We start from the raw sequence: 19,778 nt of genomic DNA on the forward strand, positions 1-19,778 counted from the left end.
TTTGTTGTTGAGGTGATTGGTCAGGGCACAAACATGGAGGCGCGCCCATGTGAGTGCAGGCCAGAGGCTGATCACCTTAATTGGACTCTCCCAAATGTCACCTGGAAGGGGGGGGGGGGGATTACCTGGGTGTTAGTTCGGTAATCTAAGTTGTTTTGTTTAATCGAGTGCTTAAATGTAGACAGGAAGTGAAACTTCAGTGTGGGGCTCTTGAAAGACATGTAATATATAAATAGGGTACTTTTTAGACGTATTGCATCACCCTCTCATTGGGAACTATGGTTGGCCCTTCATGGGTAAAAGGGGGCTGGGTGAATTGTTTGGGAAGAGGCCTGTTGTGTGTGCTGGGCAATTGGTTTCCAACTGAAAATCTTACACCATCATTCCATGCATCCACTTGTCAGCCATTTTTGATCTTGTGCAACTTATGTATGTTTTTTTCTACCGAATTATGCATTTTTGGCCTTGTGCGACTCATGTATGTTTTTTCTACCTAATTATGCATTTTTGGCCTTGTGCGACTTATGTATGTTTTTTTCTACCTAACTGTGCATTTTTGGCCTTGAGCGACTTATGTATGTTTTTTTTCTACCTAATAATGCATTTTTGGCCTTGTGCGACTTATACTCCAGTGCGACTTATGTATGTTTTTTTCTAGCTAATTATGCATTTTTGGCCTTGTACGACTTATACTCCGGAGTGACTTATGTAAGTTTTTTTTTACCTAATTATGCATTTTTGATCTTGTGCGACTTATGTATGTTTTTTTTCTACCAAATTATGCATTTTTGGCCTTATACTCCAGTGCGACTTATGTATGTTTTTTTTCTACCTAATTATGCATTCTTGGCCTTGTGTGACTTATGTATGTTTTTTTTATACGTAATTATGCATTTTTGGCCTTGTGCGACTTATGTATGTTTTTTTTCTACCTAATAATGCATTTTTGGCCTTGTGCGATATACTCCGGAGAGACTTATGTATGTTTTTTTTTTCTACGTAATTATGCATTTTTGGCCTTGTGTGACTTATGTATGTTTTTTTCTACCTAATTATGCATTTTTGGCCTTGTGCGACTTATACTCTGGAGTGACTTATGTATGTTTTTTATCTACCTAATTATGCATTTTTGGCCTTGTGCGACTTATGTATATTTTTTTCTACCTAATTATGCATTTTTGGCCTTGTGCGACTTATGTATATTTTTTTCTACCTAATTATGCATTTTTGGCCTTGTGTGACTTATGTATGTTTTTTTTCTACCTAATTATGCATTTTTGGCCTTGTCCGACTTATGTATGTTTTTTTTCTACCTAATAATGCATTTTTGGCCTTGTGCGACTTATGTATGTTTTTTTCCACCTAATTATGCATTTTTGGCCTTGTGCGACTTATGTATGGTTTTTTTTTCTACCTAATTATGCATTTTTGGCCTTGTGCGACTTATACTCCAGTGCGACTTATGTATGTTTTTTTTTCTACCTAATTATGCATTTTTGGCCTTGTGCTTCTTCTCCTTGCACTTCATCTCCTCCTTCTGCTTCTTATTTATTCTTCTTCTTCTTGTACTTCTCTTTCTCGTTCTTTTCCTTCTCCTTTTCTTGTTCTTGTCATTCTTCTTCTTCGTTTTCTGCTTCTTCTTCTCTTCCTCAGTCTGCTGTTGTTTCTCCTTTTTTTTTTTTTTCACTTCTCCTTTTCCAGTTCTTCTTTTCCTTCTTCGTCTCCTCCTATTCATTCTGTTGCCCGTTCTTCTTTTCAGGGTATCGAGTAGACCATCCCTCGACTTCATCTTCTTCCTCTTCCTGCTTGTCCTTACATAGCCCCGCCCATCAGTAGTAGAAGAAGAAGTAGTGAAGATAACCCAGGAACCTGCAAAAGATGTTTCTGTCGTGTCAAGTGGTACGGAAGTCTGACAACAGGGGGCCTTGTAGTTTTACTGAATGTATTTTATTGTAAAGCTATAAGGAAGGAGTACTTTACAAGATGTTCTTTGATTTGCTCAGCAAAAAATAAACGAGCACATTGATTGAAAAGTCAAACATGCGAATGGGAAAAAAAGGAAGAGAAGAAAGAAAAGGAATGTCGCCCCGAAATTCCTCCGTTAACGTGACGTCAAAACCAAAAACAAGGTTGTTTTTTTTTTTGTTGTTGTTGTAAACGTGGATGAGCGTCGTGACGAGCCTACAAACATGAGACGAGCCTACACGTCACGTATCCTTCACACGCTTGGAATATAGATATAGATATATAGATATATATATATTTGTCATCTCATTGGAAAAAAAAAAGACTACATTTGCATGTACATAAAACTGTACAAAAAACAAGGCATCGCTAGCGTCGTTTCTAGAGAAATAGAAGCAAGCCACATGGAATCTACCAACATGGACTCTTCAGGACGAACGTATCTTCTCCTTTTACGCCAAACCCCCCCCCCCCAAAAAAAAAGCCGACTTTGTAGCTTTGTCCTGCTAACGACAACAACAACAACAACACCTGCGGTCATGTGACACCGTCCCCTAATCACGGAATTCGTTTGGTACGCTCACACGTCGACAAACAAACACCTCATGCTAGCATATTAGCCTACACGGGAAACAGGAAACGTACATAAAAAAAAAAAATTATCATGTGACTCTTCTACTCTCAAAATGAATCCCCGGTAGTTTCTCGTGATGTTTTAAACATTCCAATCAAAAAAAGTGGAATGATGAATTCTTCTCGGGGTGTTTAACGGCATCATTTGTTCTTCTCGGCGCCGCGACCCAATTAGCTTATTTTCTCGTTAGCCCGCCCGAGATCTGCAGGGAGGTTTTTTTTTTTATTATCTCTTATTTAGTGGCTTTCACATAATTAAGTTGGGACTTCCACATCATCAGCTTGACTGTGTCTCAAATGGAATACTTGCGTCAGTACACCTCAGTAAGTACCCTGTGTACACTGTGTACTTCTTTCCTGAGTGTGAGATGGTTGACTTCGTGGGAAATGATGCAAAATTTATTTTCTTCTTTTTTCGACTGAAACGACACTGTCACCAACATTTGGATCGTATTATTTGGACCCCTTTCCCACCCCTTTGGTAAGTTTCCATCACTGCACTCTCACCTTTTTCAGTGTTTTGAGTACAACATCTGTGTACTGACTGTCAACTGTATTTATTTTACCGTACTTCTCATTCAAAACTCAGTGTAAGTACACAAGAGTGCACATTTTTACCCAAAAGAGTAAGTCTGAGTATGCAAGTGCACACTTATGCGCTCGAAATATGAAGTGTAAGTACACAAGTGCACGCTTATGCACCCAAAATATTAAGTGTAAATATGCAATTTGTGCACCGAAAAGACAGAGTGTAAGCACACAAGTATGCACTTATGCAATGTATTGCAAACAGGTATGTGTAAGTACTTAAGTGTGCACTTATGTACCCAAAATATTAAGTGTAAGTACACAAGTGTGCACTTATGCAATGTACTCCTTAGATTTATGTGTAACTGCTTTAGTACTTGAGTGCACTTATGCACTCAAATGACAAAGTGAAAGTACAAAGTGTTCACTTATGCAATGTACTCCATAGATTTATATGTAAGTACTAAAGTGTGCACTTATGTACTCAAAAGACAAAGTGAAAGTACTTTAGTGTGCACTTAAGACTCAAAGAAGATGCACTTGCACACTTATACATTCAAAAGACTAAATGTAACTACGCAAGTGTGCACTTATGGAGTCAAAATACAAAGTGTAAGTTAGCAATGAATACTTATACCCTCAAATTACTAAGTGTAAGTACGCAACTGCACACTTATGCACTCAAAAGACAAAGCGTAACTGTGCCAGTACACACTTATGCACTCAAAAGACGAAGTGTAAGTGTGCATGTACATACTTATAAACTGAAAAGACTAAGTAAAAGTACACAGGTGTCAAAATGCTATGTGTAAGTATGGAAGTGTACACTTAAGTGCACATATGCAAGCATGGACTTATGTACTCAAAAGACCAAGTCGAAGTACACAAGTGTACACTGAGACACCGAAAAAGGCGAAGTGCAAGTACGCTACCGCACACTTATGCACTCAAAAGATGAATCGTAAGTGTGCATGTACATACTTATACACTGAGTAGACTAAGTAAAAGTACACAGGTGTCAAAATGCTAAGTGTAAGTACGGAAGTGTACACTTAAGTGCACATATGCAAGCGTGGACTTATGTACTCAAAAGACCAAGTCGAAGTACACAAGTGTACACTCAGACACCGAAAAAGGCGAAGCGGCAAGTATGCAAGTGCACCAATTGAGACTCAGCCTTTGTTCCTCAGCCACATGACTTCCTGTTTGGGGTTAAAGGTCAGCAGATGTGCGCTCAGACGTCGAAAAGGAAGATGGAGCACACATGATGGATGCATACAGTAACGCAGTGAAAAGGTGAAAACAACAAAAAGAGTTTTTTTTTCTAGTTCTAAAGACAGCTCGTGTCATGCTCAGTTATAATACAGCTTGAAAAAAACAAAGAAGAAAACAGCCAGCGTCCGCATTGGTGGATGCAGTCCCTTTGTCCCGTTTCCTAAAATATCTTCAAAGATGTGAATTTAGATACGAAATAGTCATCTTAAAGTTGTTTGTACGCGCTTGTGTTGAAGTTGAAAATACTTTGATTTCCTTCCTTTTTCCAAAACGAAAACGCCGCCGGTCGTCAAACGTGACTTCCTGTCTCGGTAGGCGTCGCCCCTCCAGTCGTCACACGACACACAAGGCACCCTGTGGCGTAATGTAAGACGTCAGCATGTAGCATGTAGCATGTAGCATCGGAGCGGATGAGAGCTGAAGGAACCGACTTTGGTGTTTTGATTCGAAGCAGTTTAGCTTTTCGACTTCAACAACTTTGTTTCGTCACACAAAGGAGGGAAAAGCAAAGCAAAAGAACAGACTGGAGTTCACATTGGTGTCTGGTTCGGAACCTGGTTTGGAACCAGTTTGACTTTCAAAGTAAAGCACATTGACAACATGTTGGAATTGGTTCACGCACGCGTTGGTCCTCAGAGGGGCGGGTCGTGTTTGGAATGGGCCTGTTTTTTTTTTAATGCAAGCTAATCCATTCCAGGAAAAAAAACTTCTTTTGGGGCAAGAAAGAGTCAAATGAAGACTTGGATGTACTCATACTAGACCGGGGGGGTCCTAGTGGGGTGCAACATGGGGCCATTTGTTTTATAACCGGCACCCTGTCAAAACAAACAAACAAAAAAAATGCCAGAACAAATGTAAAACTGTAGCAAAAAGGTCACAGTTGCAGGCCACAAATGGCCCCCGGGCTGCACTTTGGACACCCTTGCATGACGCATACTAATGATGAGTTAGTGTGTGGGTTAGTCTTTGTATTTTATTTCTATTGTGAATGATGCCCGTGATCGTGAAGGACTTGTGCCTTCCAGTTGTTGTGTGACTAAGTCGTTGTGTGACTAAGCCATTCTGTGACCAAGTCCTTCTGTAACTAAGTCATTCTGTGACTAACTCCTTCTGTGGCTAAGTCCTTCTGTGACTGGGTCGTTCTGTGACTAACTCCTTTCGTGACTAAATCATTCTGTGACTAAATTGTTCTGTGACTAAGTTGTTCTGTGACTAGGTCGTTCTGTGACTAAGTCCTTTTGTGACTGAGTTGTTTTGTGACTAACTCCTTCTGTGGCTAAGTCCTTCTGTGGCTAAGTCCTTCTGTGGCTAAGTCCTTCTGTGGCTAAGTCCTTCTGTGACTAAGTCCTTCTGTGACTGGGCCGTTCTGTGACTAAGTCGTTCTGTGACTAAGTTGTTCTGTGACTAGGTCATTCTGTGACTGAGTCCTTCTGTGACTGAGTCGTTTTGTGACTAAGTCCTTCTGTAACTAAGTCCTTCTGTAACTAAATCATTCTGTGACTAACTCCTTCTGTGACTAAGTTGTTCTGTGACTAGGTCATTCTGTGACTAGGTCATTCTGTGACTAGGTCCTTTTGTGACTGAGTTGTTTTGTGACTCATTGTGACTAAGCCGTTCTGTGACTAAGTCCTTGTGTGACTGTTTTTCTGTGACTGAGTCGTTCTGTGACTAACTCCTTCTGTGACTAAATTGTTCTGTGACTAAGTCATTCTGTGACTAAATTGTTCTGTGACTAAGTCATTCTGTGACTAAGTCGTTCTCTGATCCGCTTCTTCCAGCTACGCTCACACAAGTCAAACCACCCAAAAGGACCCAAGCTAAGGTTGGTAGTGTGAATACACCCCCCCCAAAAAAACTTTAATTTCAGGAAATAAAGTGAACTCTAACACACACAAACACACTCAGTGTGTATTTGTGTGTGTTTGTGTTCTTGCTGGCCAAAGCCAACAGCAGTGTCAAAGGTCACCTGAGGTTAATTGGCTCCAAAGAGTTGATGTGACCTCTGACCTTATTCTTTACCTCACACAGCAAAAGACGGCAGCCGCTTGGGAAGCCGGTCCGCTGTAGCGGGAAGGAAAGAGAAAAACCTCGGATGGCAAAAGTGGGGGCGGCTGCCCTAAGTATAAATACAAAAATACTACATATACTGTACATTATCAATATTATTATTATTATATAGAAATATAATTTACTCATTAGACGTTTTCATCCAAAAGCGGGAGCCACGACGGCACGTCACATGACCTGTGAAGGCACCAGTGTGAGCGTTTGGATTGAATTGCGGGGGTTTGGTGGGGTGCCGCCCCTCTGAGGGCCGACCAACGTGATCCAATCATTCATTCATTCATTTTTATTCAGACTTTTTTCATCATTCATGTAAACAATGTCAACTGAAGACAAAAAACACGTTCAATATTTCACATTGTAAACATCAACTATTATGTCTGAAGCGCATTTCTTTAAGGCGGGGGGGCGGGGGGGGGGTGTCCAATGTGCCGCCATTTTGGCTCGTTTTTTTTTTTTTTTTTTACTGGCCCCTAAAATAAAATCGAGGCATACGAATTCTTTCATGTTTTTGAGTGAAAATGATGGCGGGTATAACTCCTAGAAGACTAAATTAGTTATGTTTTTTGAAAATATGACTAATGTATGAATTCTTTATGATGAATATATTTTCTTTTTAATGTAGTACAAAAGTACTAGAAGCACATACATACTGCATGTTGGCTAAAAATGATTAAAAGCATGCTATCTCATTAGCATTTTTGTCTGCAATTTCACGGCTACGAGCCCGATTATGATATTTACGTTTTTATGGGCATGCCCTGCTTTCATTTTATGGGCCTGTAAAAGCGGGACCCCCCCCGCCACCCACGCTTGAAGAATACTTGAATAATCCCCAAATCAAAAAAACAAATCTCGGCTCACGAGTCCGACGTCCCGTCCCGTCAGCGTCTGTACATGAACAACTTCGATTGTTGCGTCGGCGTTGGCGTTGGCGTCACGTGAGGTTCTGAAGACCACGCCCCCCCGCACGGTCACCGCCACCCACGCGTCAGCCATATTTACATCAGTGTACACTGGAAAAAAGACTTCACAACAGCAACGGTGTAGGGATTTAAATTCCTGTAAAGGTCTTCATGAAAAAGAGGTCCGCTTTGAGCAGTCCGGACCCAAAACGGAATGCCGGAAAGTTCCGGAAAGTCGGGAAGGAAATAGTCCATTCAGGGTTAGACAGTTCGACACTGAGTAGGATTTACAACAAGGAGCTAGTAAAAGATCACGACCATGTTTACATTCCTTCCAAGTTCATTTACAGGGATTGGTTGGTGAGCCGGGTGGGCGGGGCCGAAAGCGAAGGTGGGAGGGTAAAGGGGGAGGAGTCTGTGGTGTAAACACAGCGAGGCACAGGGGCAGTGAGGTGTCGGGCGGGTGTGTGAGTAGCGACAGGAAAAGGGGCGGTCGGGTTACTTGGGAAAGTGGGCGGCGCCTCACAGGTAGATTTCTCTTTTGGAGGCGTGGCCAGTGGGGGTGGTGGCCGAGTGGTACTCCGCCGCTTGGCTCAGCGGGATCTCCTCCAGCCCGCAGTCTTTACCGGACGGGTCGGCGCCGGGGGGGTAGGCACTGCTGTAAGGGGTCATGAAGCGCATGTTGGCCACCTTGGGGCCGGCCCCGCCGCCCCCGCCGCCCCCGCCGCCCGGTCCGCGTTCCTCCACTGGGAGGGGCTTGGGGCTACCGTTGGCCATCAGCTGCTCCGGCCCGTCCGTTTCCTGGTAAGGCACGAAGGTGGACAACTTGGGGGGGTTCTTGGACGCCTTGCGTTCGGGGGACGGTTGCCCGGGCATCCAGCACGAATCCGAGTGGCCGAACTCGGTGCACTCGCGCGTGCAGTTCCCGGTCATCGCCACGTCTGGGAGGGGCCTCAGGTCTGCAAAAAAAAGACAGCACATTGTTTGTCATGTTACGACTTCAAACGCAACTTTATTGACAAGAACACAAACCCTTGCGGATGAGCGCCATCGTTAGCGTTAATTCGTTAGCTTAGCATTAAACAGGCATCAGCTGCCTTTGTTAAAACAGCCAATTAAAACCCAAACAACAAGACTTTGTTATAACGAGATGAAATGTCATCCTTTGGGAAACGCCCCCCCCCCCCCCCGAAGTAGAAAGAACGCCAGACAGGAAGTGACGCTTTCGGAAGAAGTAAAGTCCGACGGAGAAGGTCAGCGATGGAAGCAGAAAGATGAAGGCGTATGCAGAAAGTAACCTTTCCTCCATGCCTGACATTAAAGCATTCTTTCATACTGGGGGGGCTTCGAGGGGGGGTGGGGGGGGGTGTTTGGTCCTGGCGGGAAAAAAAGGCAGCACTTCCCCCCCAAAAACGGCCTCGGCCTCATACATAATGGACGTTTATTGCAAAAAAGGAGCTCCACTCAGCCTTCTTTTTGTCAGCTCTAATCGCCGCCACTTCCTGTTTTCTGGCTTTTATTCCCGCTGACGCACGCGGTCGCTTAAGTACTTCCTTGCCCGAAAAAATAAAATGTTTTTCTTAAACATCTGAGCTCAGCAAATAGTATTTTTAAACCAAAAAAAATCACTTTTGACTTTTTTCTGGTTTTTCTATTTGTGCTGTTTTTGTTTCCTTGTTAAACTACACTTTTAGAACATACCGTGGGACCGTATAATAACATTTTTGGGCCACGAACGGTCCTCGGCGCCGTATTTGGGACCGCCCAACATCACTCATGGTGGGTGGGTGTGCTGTGGGTTTGGACTTTTGGATCATTCTAAACGCTTAAGTACTTCCGTGCCAAAAAAAAAAATGTATGTAATGTAGTATTTTTAAACAAAAAACTTTTTTCTGATTTTTAAATTTTTGCTGTTTTTGTTTCCTTGTTAAACTACAATTGTAGAACATATTTCTTATTTTGACTTTTTTCAGATTTTTCCAATTTTTGCTCTTTTTGTTTCCTTGTTAAACTATATACTGAACGCTTAAGTACTTCCTTGCCAAAAAAATAAATAAATGTTTTCCTTAAATATCTGAGCTCAGCAAATAGTATTTTTAAACAAATAAAAAAATCACAGCGTATTTCATATTTTGACTTCTTTCAGATTTTTCCATTTTTGCTGTTTTTGTTTCCTTGTTAAACTACACTTGTAGAACATATTTCATATTTTGACTTTTTCCTGATTTTTCCATTTTTGCTGTTTTTGTTTCCTTGTTAAACTACACTTGTAGAACATACCGTGGGCCCGTATAATAACAGCTGTGGGCCACAAACGGTCCCGGCGCCGCACTTTGGACAGCCCAGCATCACTCATGGTGGGTGGGAATGATGCAATCACATGACTAAGATATAATATACGTCATATTTCAACATTATTCCAAGCTGCCGGTGACCCCGCCCCCTTTCAGGAAAGCAGGAAGTGCCTTTACTTCTTCAAGGTGCCTCTATTAACGTCGTACTTCTTATCTGCACTCCTGGTTGACCCCAAGGGGGGGCACCCACGGTCGCCCCCCATCGGGCGGTGTGGTCGCCCGTCTGCGGTCAAACTAATTAGATTCCCGAGTCCCTCGCTCTCCGAGATGTCAGAGGTATGAAATGGAAATAATTTCCAGATGAGTATCTGACATTTTACGCTGTCAACTTGAGTAAAGAGCCCGGGACCGTCGACTCTCTGCTCCTCCCTCCTCCTCCTCGTTCACCTCCTCTTCTTCTTCTTCTATTTTTCCGCTCCATCACTTTAGCTGCAAAGATATGCTAAACCTCGCCGCTTCCTGATTAATGGAAGCTAAAATACACAAAAGAGAGCTGCTCTTTTTTTCCCTCTAAAGCTTCAAGTGTTAATGTGTTTAATTACTCTGTGGGGGGGGGGGGGGGGGGGGGCATGAGTGTTCATTCAAAAAAAACTTTATTTTATCTTAAAGGGACTTGGGCCCCCCCCAGGCTGGGCTGTCTCAAATGCGGCGCTGGGACCGTTTGTGGCCCAAAGCTGTTATTATACGGTCCCACTGTATGTTCTACAAGTGTAGTTTAACAAGGAAACAAAAACAGCAAAAATTTAAAAAATCGGAAAAAAGTCAAAATATGAAATATGACTTAAGCGTTTAGAATGATCCAAAAGTCCAAACCCACAGCACACCCACCATGAGTGATGATGGGCTGTCCTAAGTGCGGCGCGGGGGCAGTTTGTGGCCCACAGCTGTTATTATACGGTCCCACTGTATGTTCTACAAGTGTAGTTTAACAAGGAAACAAAAACAGCAAAAATTGAAAAAATCTGAAAAAAGTCAAAATATGAAATATGACTTAAGCGTTCAGAATGATCCAAAAGTCCAAACCCACAGCACAACCACCCACTATGAGTGATGATGGGCTGTCCCAAATGCAGCGCTGGGACCGTTTGTGGCCCAAAGCTGTTATTATACAGGCCCACGGTATGTTCTACAAGTGTAGTTTAACAAGGAAACAAAAACAGCAAAAATTTAAAAAATCTGAAAAAAGTCAAAATATGAAATATGACTTAAGCGTTCAGAATGATCCAAAAGTCCAAACCCACAGCACACCCACCCACCCACCATGAGTGATGCTGGGCTATCCAAAGTGTGGCGCTGGGACAATTTGTGGCCCAAAGCTGTTATTATATGGTCCCACAGTATGTTCTACAAGTGTAGTTTAACAAGGAAACAAAAACAGCAAAAATTGAAAAATCTGAAAAAAGTCAAAATATGAAATATGCAGTCATTTTTAGTTTAACAAGGAAACAAAAACAACCACACACACACACACAAATGCAGAGCAGCCAATCAGAGCCTGGAGTTAACATCATGTCATCAGCACCACTTTTTATCCTTCACTAATGTTTGTGCCGACCGCACGGGTTTGATTCCCATACAGAATGCAAAACGCCGCCCTGGGCGATGTCCCAAGCCCGAATACACGGGAGGCTTCTTTGAGGGCATCCGGCATAAAAACGAGGACAACTCCCTCGTGTGATTGACTGCCCGTGTTGACCTCTAACAGGAAAAAAAAAAACTAAAACACTAAAAGAATATATATTATATAGTAAAAGTATTTGTATGCATCATATACTGTAGTACTAGTTGTAACGCTCAAGATAACAGGAAGAAAGTGAACAGTGTACTGACAGAAGTACTGCATTGGAGACTAAGCACCCAGGCTTGAAGGCAGCATTCAGCACCATGGATAGTTCCAGGTAAGTTCCATTAGTTGAAACCAATGTTACATTTTGGGGCAGCATGGCGGCTTATTTCTTATTTTCTTATTCTTATTGTCTTATTTTGTCTTATTATATCTTATGTTGCGTGATAAGAGTGTAAAAGTGAGTACGTTTGTAGTCATTTCTAGATGGCTCTAATGTTAAAAAAGCACATTTAGAAGGTGGTAAACAGGTTTTTTGTGTCTTATTTTGTCTTATTATGTCAACTATAATGGACGATAGAAGTGGGCAGGTGACTATAGGGGTGTTATTTCATGTCTTGAGGGCTCTAATAATGTTAAAGTAACACATTTTGGGGCAGTTCAGGTGGTGGAGTGTTCTAGATTTTTTATGTCTTATTATCTCTTATTATGTCAACTACAATGGACGATAGAAGTGGACAGGTGACTATAGGGGTGTTATTTCATGTCTTGAGGGCTCTGATAATGTTAAAATAACACTTTGGGGCAGCTCAGGTGGTGGAGTGATCTAGATTTTTTATGTCTTATGTCTTTTTATGTCTTATTATCTCTTATTATGTCAACTATAATGGATAATAGGAGTGGACAGGTGACTATAGGGGTGTTATTTCATGTCTGGAGGGCTCTAATAATGTTAAAATAACACATTTTGGGGCAGCATGGTGGCTCAGGTGGTGGAGTGATCTATTTTTTTATGTCTTATTTTCTCTTATTATGTCTCTTATGTTGTGTGATAAGAGTGCAAAAGTGAGTACGTTTGTAGTAATTTCTAGATGGCTCTAATGTTAAAAAGGCACATTTAGAAGGTGGTAAACAGGTTTTTTGTGTCTTATTTTGTCTTATTATGTCAACTACAATGGACGATAGGAGTGGGCAGGTGACTATAGGGGTGTTATTTCATGTCTGGAGGGCTCTAATAATGTTAAAATAACACATTTTGGGGCAGTTCAGGTGGTGGAGTGATCTAGATTTTTTTTATGTCTTATGTCTTTTTAAGTCTTATTTTCTCTTATTATGTCAACTATAATGGACGATAGGAGTAGACAGGTGACTATAGGGGTGTTACTTCATGTCTGGAGGGCTCTAATAATGTTAAAATAACACATTTTGGGGCAGTTCAGGTGGTGGAGTGTTCTAGATTTTTTATGTCTTGTGTCTTTTTTATGTCTTATTATCTCTTATTATGTCAACTACAATGGACGATAGGAGTGGGCATGTGACTATAGGGGTGTTATTTCATGTCTGGAGGGCTCTAATAATGTTAAAATAACACATTTTGGGGCAGTTCAGGTGGTGGAGTGATCTAGATTTTTTTTATGTCTTGTGTCTTTTTTATGTCTTATTATCTCTTATTATGTCAACTACAATGGACGATAGAAGTGGGCAGGTGACTATAGGGGTGTTATTTCATGTCAGGAGGGCTCCGATAATGTTAAAATGACACTTTGGGGCAGCTCAGGTGGTGGAGTGATCTAGATTTTTTTATGTCTTATGTCTTTTTAAGTCTTATTTTCTCTTATTACGTCAACTATAATGGTTAATAGGAGTGGACAGGTGACTATAGGGGTGTTAGTTCATGTCTGGAGGGCTCTAATAATGTTAAAATAACACATTTTAGGGCAGCATGGTGTCTCAGGTGGTGGAGTGATCTATTTTTTTTATGTCTTATTTTCTCTTATTATGTCTCTTATGTTGTGTGAACTACGTCTGTAGTCAATTCTAGATGGCGCTAATGTTAAAAAGGCACATTTAAAAGGTGGTAAACAGGTTTTCTGTGTCTTATTTTCTCTTATTATGTCAACTACAATGGATGATAGGAGTGGACAGGTGACTATAGGGGTGTTAGTTCATGTCTGGAGGGCTCTAATAATGTTAAAATAACACATTTTATGGCAGCACGGCGACTCCGGTGGTGGAGTGATTAAAGTTTTCAAAACTACAATGGACGATAGGAGTGGACAGGTGAATATAGGGGTGTTAGTTCATGTCTGGAGGGCTCTAATAATGTTAAAATAACACATTTTGGGGCAGCACGGCAACTCAGGCGGTGGAGTGATCTAAGTTTTCAACACTACAATGGACAATAGGAGTGGACAGGTGACTATAGGGGTGTTATATCATGTCTGGAGGGCTCTAATAATGTTAAAATAACACATTTTGGGGCAGCACGGCGACTCCGGTGGTGGAGTGATTAAAGTTTTCAAAACTACAATGGACGATAGGAGTGCACATGTGACTATAGGGGTGTTATATCATGTCTAGAGGGCTCTAACGATGTTAAAAAGCATACACCGCCAATCAAATCATACGTGAGGTCTCACTCCCTGCTGGATTTACAAGCCAAGGTCACGCGGGATGTTTGTATTCTAGCTGATGATTATAAGATTTAATCTTCTGTCATTCATAATTAACATAAATAATATTTTTACAATATGCTGAGGGATAATAAAAAAGGAGAAGTTAACAAAAATGTTTTGTTTAATGTTTTGTTTATTTCTGTCAAGTTGACGACGCCGATTTCATGTTTCTTTCTTTGACGCGTCCCGGTTTGTCCCGCCGTCCGTCCACCCTGCCGTGCCCCCCCCCCCCTCTCTCTCTCTTCAGCTTCTTACTGACCCCCCCTGGTACAAACCTCTGCGTTTCTAATTAAACTTGGGGCAGATTAGAACTTTGTCTTGTCAGTCTTTATTCACGCTTAAACAAGTTATTACTTTTTGAGAAATTAAATTAGCCGGCAATTAATTAATCGACACAGAGCTGGGGAAGAGGACGAAGGGGAGATGAAATTGGAGGGAAAGAAGACGGGGTGGGGGCAGTTGGGGGGGGGGGGGGGTATAATGTGTTGGGTTTGGCAGTAAATGAAGGAGACAGTAATTTATGTCAGAGTGGAAGCAGGAAAAGAGGAAAAAAAAATGAAATATTGAAATGAAAGAAGACTTCATTGCCAACAGACCCCCCCACTATAACCCCCCCACACATCACCACCACCTCAGCTTCCTGCTTTTCTTAAATTAATGTCGCCTTTATGTTTTATTTTCATTCTATGTGGCTACATCAGCAACTTCCCCCCCCCCCCCCACTCCGCCCCCGCATCAGGCACCCGCAGAGGAGGCCGAGCTGCGGCTCGGTTTTCATTTTGTAGCGTTTTGTTTGCCAGCGTTTTGAGAAAGACCACGCCTGAAGCGCCTTCAAGTGCAATAACGGCGCAGCGACTCCTCAACATAAATATTTGACTGCCGTGCACGTGCACGCGAGCGTGCGTGCCAAATAGAGAGAGAGAGCCGGGTCTTTAAAAGCATGCAAAAAACCTTTCTGCTTCTGCTTGAAAGAAAACGTCTTTTTCACCACTCAGGCCTTCTTATACACGGACAACATTCATTAGCGTCTTTTGTCCGAGGGAACGTCACTGGGGGGGGGGGGTGCTGGAGCCTATCCCAGCTGTCTTCAGGACGAGAGGCGTGGTACATCCTGGACTGGTGGCCAGCCAATCACAGGGCACATATAGACAAACAACCATTCACACTCACATTCATACCTATGGACAATTTGGAGTCGCTAATTAACCTAGCATGTTTTTTTTGGAATGTGGGAGGAAACCGGAGTACCCGGAAAAAAAAAAAAAACACGCATGCACGGGGAGAACATACAAACTCCACACAGAGATGGCCGAGGGTGGGATTGAACTTGAGTCTCCTAGCTGTGAGGTCTGCGTGCTAACTACTCGCTCGCAGTGCCGCCCCTTCAATATATCATCTAACAAGAAAAGTAGAAAAATCAGCATATTATTATTTTAAAGTCGTAATATTATGACAAAAAAATAAAAGAAAATTAGGTAGGTTGGGAGAAAAAGTTCCAAAATATTTTGGGAATAAAGAGGAATTTTAAAAATACAGCAAACATGTGAAATTGATATGAATAAAAAGCTTTGTTACCCAATATAATAATAATAAGCTGCACGGTGGTCTAGTGGTTAGCACACAGACCTCACAGCTAGGAGACCAGGGTTCAATCCCACCTTCGTTTGAGTGTTCTCCCCGTGCATGCGCCAGTTTCCTCCCACATTCCAAAAACATGCTAGGTTAATTAGCGACTCCAAATTGTCCATAGGTATGAATGTGAGTGTGAATGGTTGTTTGTCTACATGTGCCCTGTGATTGGCTGGCTCGCCCGAAGAATGGTTGTTTGTCTATATGTGCACTGTGATTGGCTGGCTCGCCCGAAGAAGGGTTGTTTGTCTATATGTGCCCTGTGAGTGGCTGGCTCGCCTGAATAATTTTTGTTTGTCTATATGTGCCCTGTGATTGGTTGGCTCGCCCGAAGAATCTTTGTTTGTTTATATGTGCACTGTGAGTGGCTGGCTCGCCTGAAGAATTTTTGTTTGTCTATATGTGCCCTGTGATTGGCTGGCTCGCCCGAAGAATAGTTATTTGTCTATATGTGCACTGTGAGTGGCTGGCTCGCCTGAAGAATTTTTGTTTGTCTATATGTGCCCTGTGATTGGCTGGCTCGCCCGAAGAATAGTTATTTGTCTATATGTGCACTGTGAGTGGCTGGCTCGCCTGAATAATTTTTGTTTGTCTATATGTGCCCTGTGATTGGTTGGCTCGCCCGAAGAATCTTTGTTTGTTTATATGTGCACTGTGAGTGGCTGGCTCGCCTGAAGAATTTTTGTTTGTCTATATGTGCCCTGTGATTGGCTGGCTCGCCCGAAGAATAGTTATTTGTCTATATGTGCACTGTGAGTGGCTGGCTCGCCTGAAGAATTTTTGTTTGTCTATATGTGCCCTGTGATTGGCTGGCTCGCCCGAAGAATAGTTATTTGTCTATATGTGCACTGTGAGTGGCTGGCTCGCCTGAATAATTTTTGTTTGTCTATATGTGACTTGTGATTGGCTGGCTCGCCCGAAGAATGGTTGCTTGTCTATATGTGCACTGTGATTGGCTGGCTCGCGCGAAAAACGGTTGTTCGTTTATATGTGCTCTGCGATTGGCTGGCTCGCCCGAAGAAGGGTTGTTCATCTATATGTGCATTGTGATTGGCTGGCTTGCCCGAAGAACGGTTGTTTGTCTATAGATGAGATTAACTCAGGTTAATCATGATAAGTGACGCAATTCCCAATCCGGTAATAACTCCCGGATGTTTTCTGTCCTTCCGAGTGTGCTGTGACATGGCGGCGGTGCGTGACGGACACGTGCATACGGTGTTGTTATTTCTTTTTTTTTTTTTTTTTTTGTCGAACGGAACGGCTGTCATCTCCGCTTTCTGTGCATCAAACGGCGGCGTTGTAGAATGAAAAGCGTCGCCTCACGCATCAAACAGGAAACGCATTGCCCCCCCCCCCGTCCCCTCCCCTCGCTGGAAATAGGTGACCCTCCCCGTCAGGATGCACGGCGTCGCCGCCTGTACGTAAATAACATCAACCGTAAAGCGACTCTGCGCACATCTGAGAAGGTACGGAATTAGCGGCGAGGTGAAACATGGCGGCGCCACGCCAAGCCGTCACTTATTAATAGTGCCAAGAAGAAGAAGAAGAAGAGCACGCACTCGCTCTCATCCCGGCGGGATCGGCCTACTATGACAGAAAAATTCAATTATCCTACAAAAGTGAATAAATTTGCAGGCCTGCAGCCCGAGGCTGAAATCTCCCAGGATGCACGGGGGGGGGGGCGTGCGAGGTGGGAGGGGCCAAGGGGACGAGGAGACTCCTTAATGGGACGCCGCCCGTCTTCCAATACCAGACAGGAAGCCTACGACGACGACGACACTCGACTACTTCACTAACTTCACTAAGTACACTATACTGTGTGTACTTACGTCCTGAGTGTGTACTGCTATCCCAAACGTAGTACTGTCTTTACACACTTAGCAGAAATATACTGTACTGTAATGTACTGTACAACTTATATACTATATACTGTACTTAATACATATACTATACAGTACCTGTTACGTATATATACTATCTACTGCATATGTACAGTACTTATGTATATACAGTACTTTCTATGTATACACAGTACCTGCTACGTATTGTATACCTGTCATGTACTGTATATACTGTACTTGCTGTATATATACACGTACTGTATAAACTGTACTTAATACATATATACAGTACCTGCTACGTATATACACTATCTACTACATATGTACAGTACTTATGTATATACAATACTATACAGTACTATACAGTACTTTCTATGTATACACAGTACCTGCTACATATTGTATACCTGTCATGTACTGTATATACTGTACTTGCTGTATATATACACGTACTGTATAAACTGTACTTAATACATATATACAGTACCTGCTACGTATATACACTATCTACTGCATATGTACAGTACTTATGTGTATACAGTACTTTCTATGTACTATACACAGTACCTGCTACATATTGTATACCTGTTATGTACTGTATATACTGTACTTGCTGCATATATACACGTACTGTATAAACTGTACTTAATACATATATACAGTACCTGTTACGTATATACACTACTACATATGTACAGTACTTATGTATATACACTGCTTGCTATGTATACGCAGTACCTGCTACATATTGTATACCTGTCATGTACTGTATATACTGTACTTGCTGTATATATACACGTACTGTATAAACTGTACTTAATACATATATACAGTACCTGTTACGTATATATACTATCTACTGCATATGTACAGTACTTATGTATATACAGTACTTTCTATGTATACACAGTACCTGCTACATATTGTATACCTGTCATGTACTGTATATACTGTACTTGCTGTATATATACACGTACTGTATAAACTGTACTTAATACATATATACAGTACCTGCTACGTATATACACTATCTACTACATATGTACAGTACTTATGTATATACACTACTTGCTATGTATACGCAGTACCTGCTACATACTGTATACCTGTCATGTACTATATATACTGTACTTGCTGTATATAGTATACACGTACCGTATAAACTGTACTTAATACATATATACAGTACCTGTTACGTATATATACTATCTACTGCATATGTACAATACTTATGTATATACACTACTTTCTATGTATACACAGTACCTGCTACATATATACACTATCTACTACATATGTACAGTACTTATGTATATACAGTACTTTCTATGTATACACAGTACCTGCTACATATTGTAGACCTGTTATGTACTGTATATACTGGACTTGCTACTTATATACAGTACCTGCTAAATATATACACTATCTATACATATGTACAGTACTTACGTATATACACTACTTGCTATGTATACACAGTACCTGCTAAATACTGTATAAATACTGCTAAATACTGTATACCTGTTATGTACTGTATATACTGAACTTACTACATATATACAGTACCTGATACGTATGTACAGTACTTATGTATATACAATACTTGCTTTGGTACTTTGATATTTAGTAAAGCAACACATGGTTATGTTGTTTCACTTTCACTTTATTTGTTGTTTACTTTGTTTTTCTATATGAAAACTATAAAAAATAACCAATAATATTACAACTATATGCTACAAAAAAATTTATTTTATTATTCTTATATTTTTTTATAATATTGCAACTTTTTTTCTTGTAAATATTTTGACTTTATTTTTTTTAATTACTTATTTTTTCAGTTTTCTTGTTTAGGTATGAATGTGAGTGTGAATGGTTGTTTGTCTATATGTGCCCTGTGATTGGCTGGCTGGCCACCAGTCCAGGGTGGACCCCGCCTCTCGCCCCGAAGACAGCTGGGATAGGCTCCAGCAATGAATAACAACTGTATGCTACAAAATGGCGGTTATTTTTCTTCATAATAACACAACATTATTCTTATTATTTTTTTTTTGTAATATTACAATTTTTTTTTGTAAATATTTTGACTTTATTTTTGTAAAATTGTAAACTGACACTGGTGTTTGACGGCTACTATTTAGTGCAGCTGCCAGTTGACGACCTGTGAGGCGTCTTTGTCTTAAACTACACACTCTCAGATATTTGTGCGGCGTTTTTGTGTCCTTGTTAGACCCAGTTTGTGCTGCTCTCTGAAGGGAGTAGTTAACAGCATGGTAAGAGATTTTAGTTTTAGTTTTAGTTCATCTATTAGCCTTATAAAATGATGAACTTGGATTAGCAGCCATACC

At 41.3% G+C, this 19,778-nt stretch overlaps 1 protein-coding gene across 3 annotated transcripts in view; it reads right to left on the reverse strand.

Annotated features, from left to right (window-relative positions):
• Positions 1–1,242: 1,242 nt before the first annotated feature.
• The window catches only part of LOC131105642 (protocadherin-1-like), a 148,609-nt gene continuing 130,073 nt past the window's right edge, over positions 1,243–19,778 (reverse strand). For 2 of the 3 annotated variants that reach the window (XM_058054005.1, XM_058054014.1), the window contains exon 6: positions 1,243–8,329. In XM_058054005.1, coding sequence (XP_057909988.1) covers positions 7,893–8,329 — 437 coding nt within the window. In that variant the 3' untranslated portion in view covers positions 1,243–7,892. The remainder of the gene's footprint in view (positions 8,330–19,778) is intronic. The other variant, XR_009119972.1, reaches the window with a different exon arrangement.

This window comes from Doryrhamphus excisus, chromosome 2 (assembly GCF_030265055.1).
Source record: "Doryrhamphus excisus isolate RoL2022-K1 chromosome 2, RoL_Dexc_1.0, whole genome shotgun sequence".
Lineage (NCBI taxonomy): Eukaryota > Metazoa > Chordata > Actinopteri > Syngnathiformes > Syngnathidae > Doryrhamphus > Doryrhamphus excisus.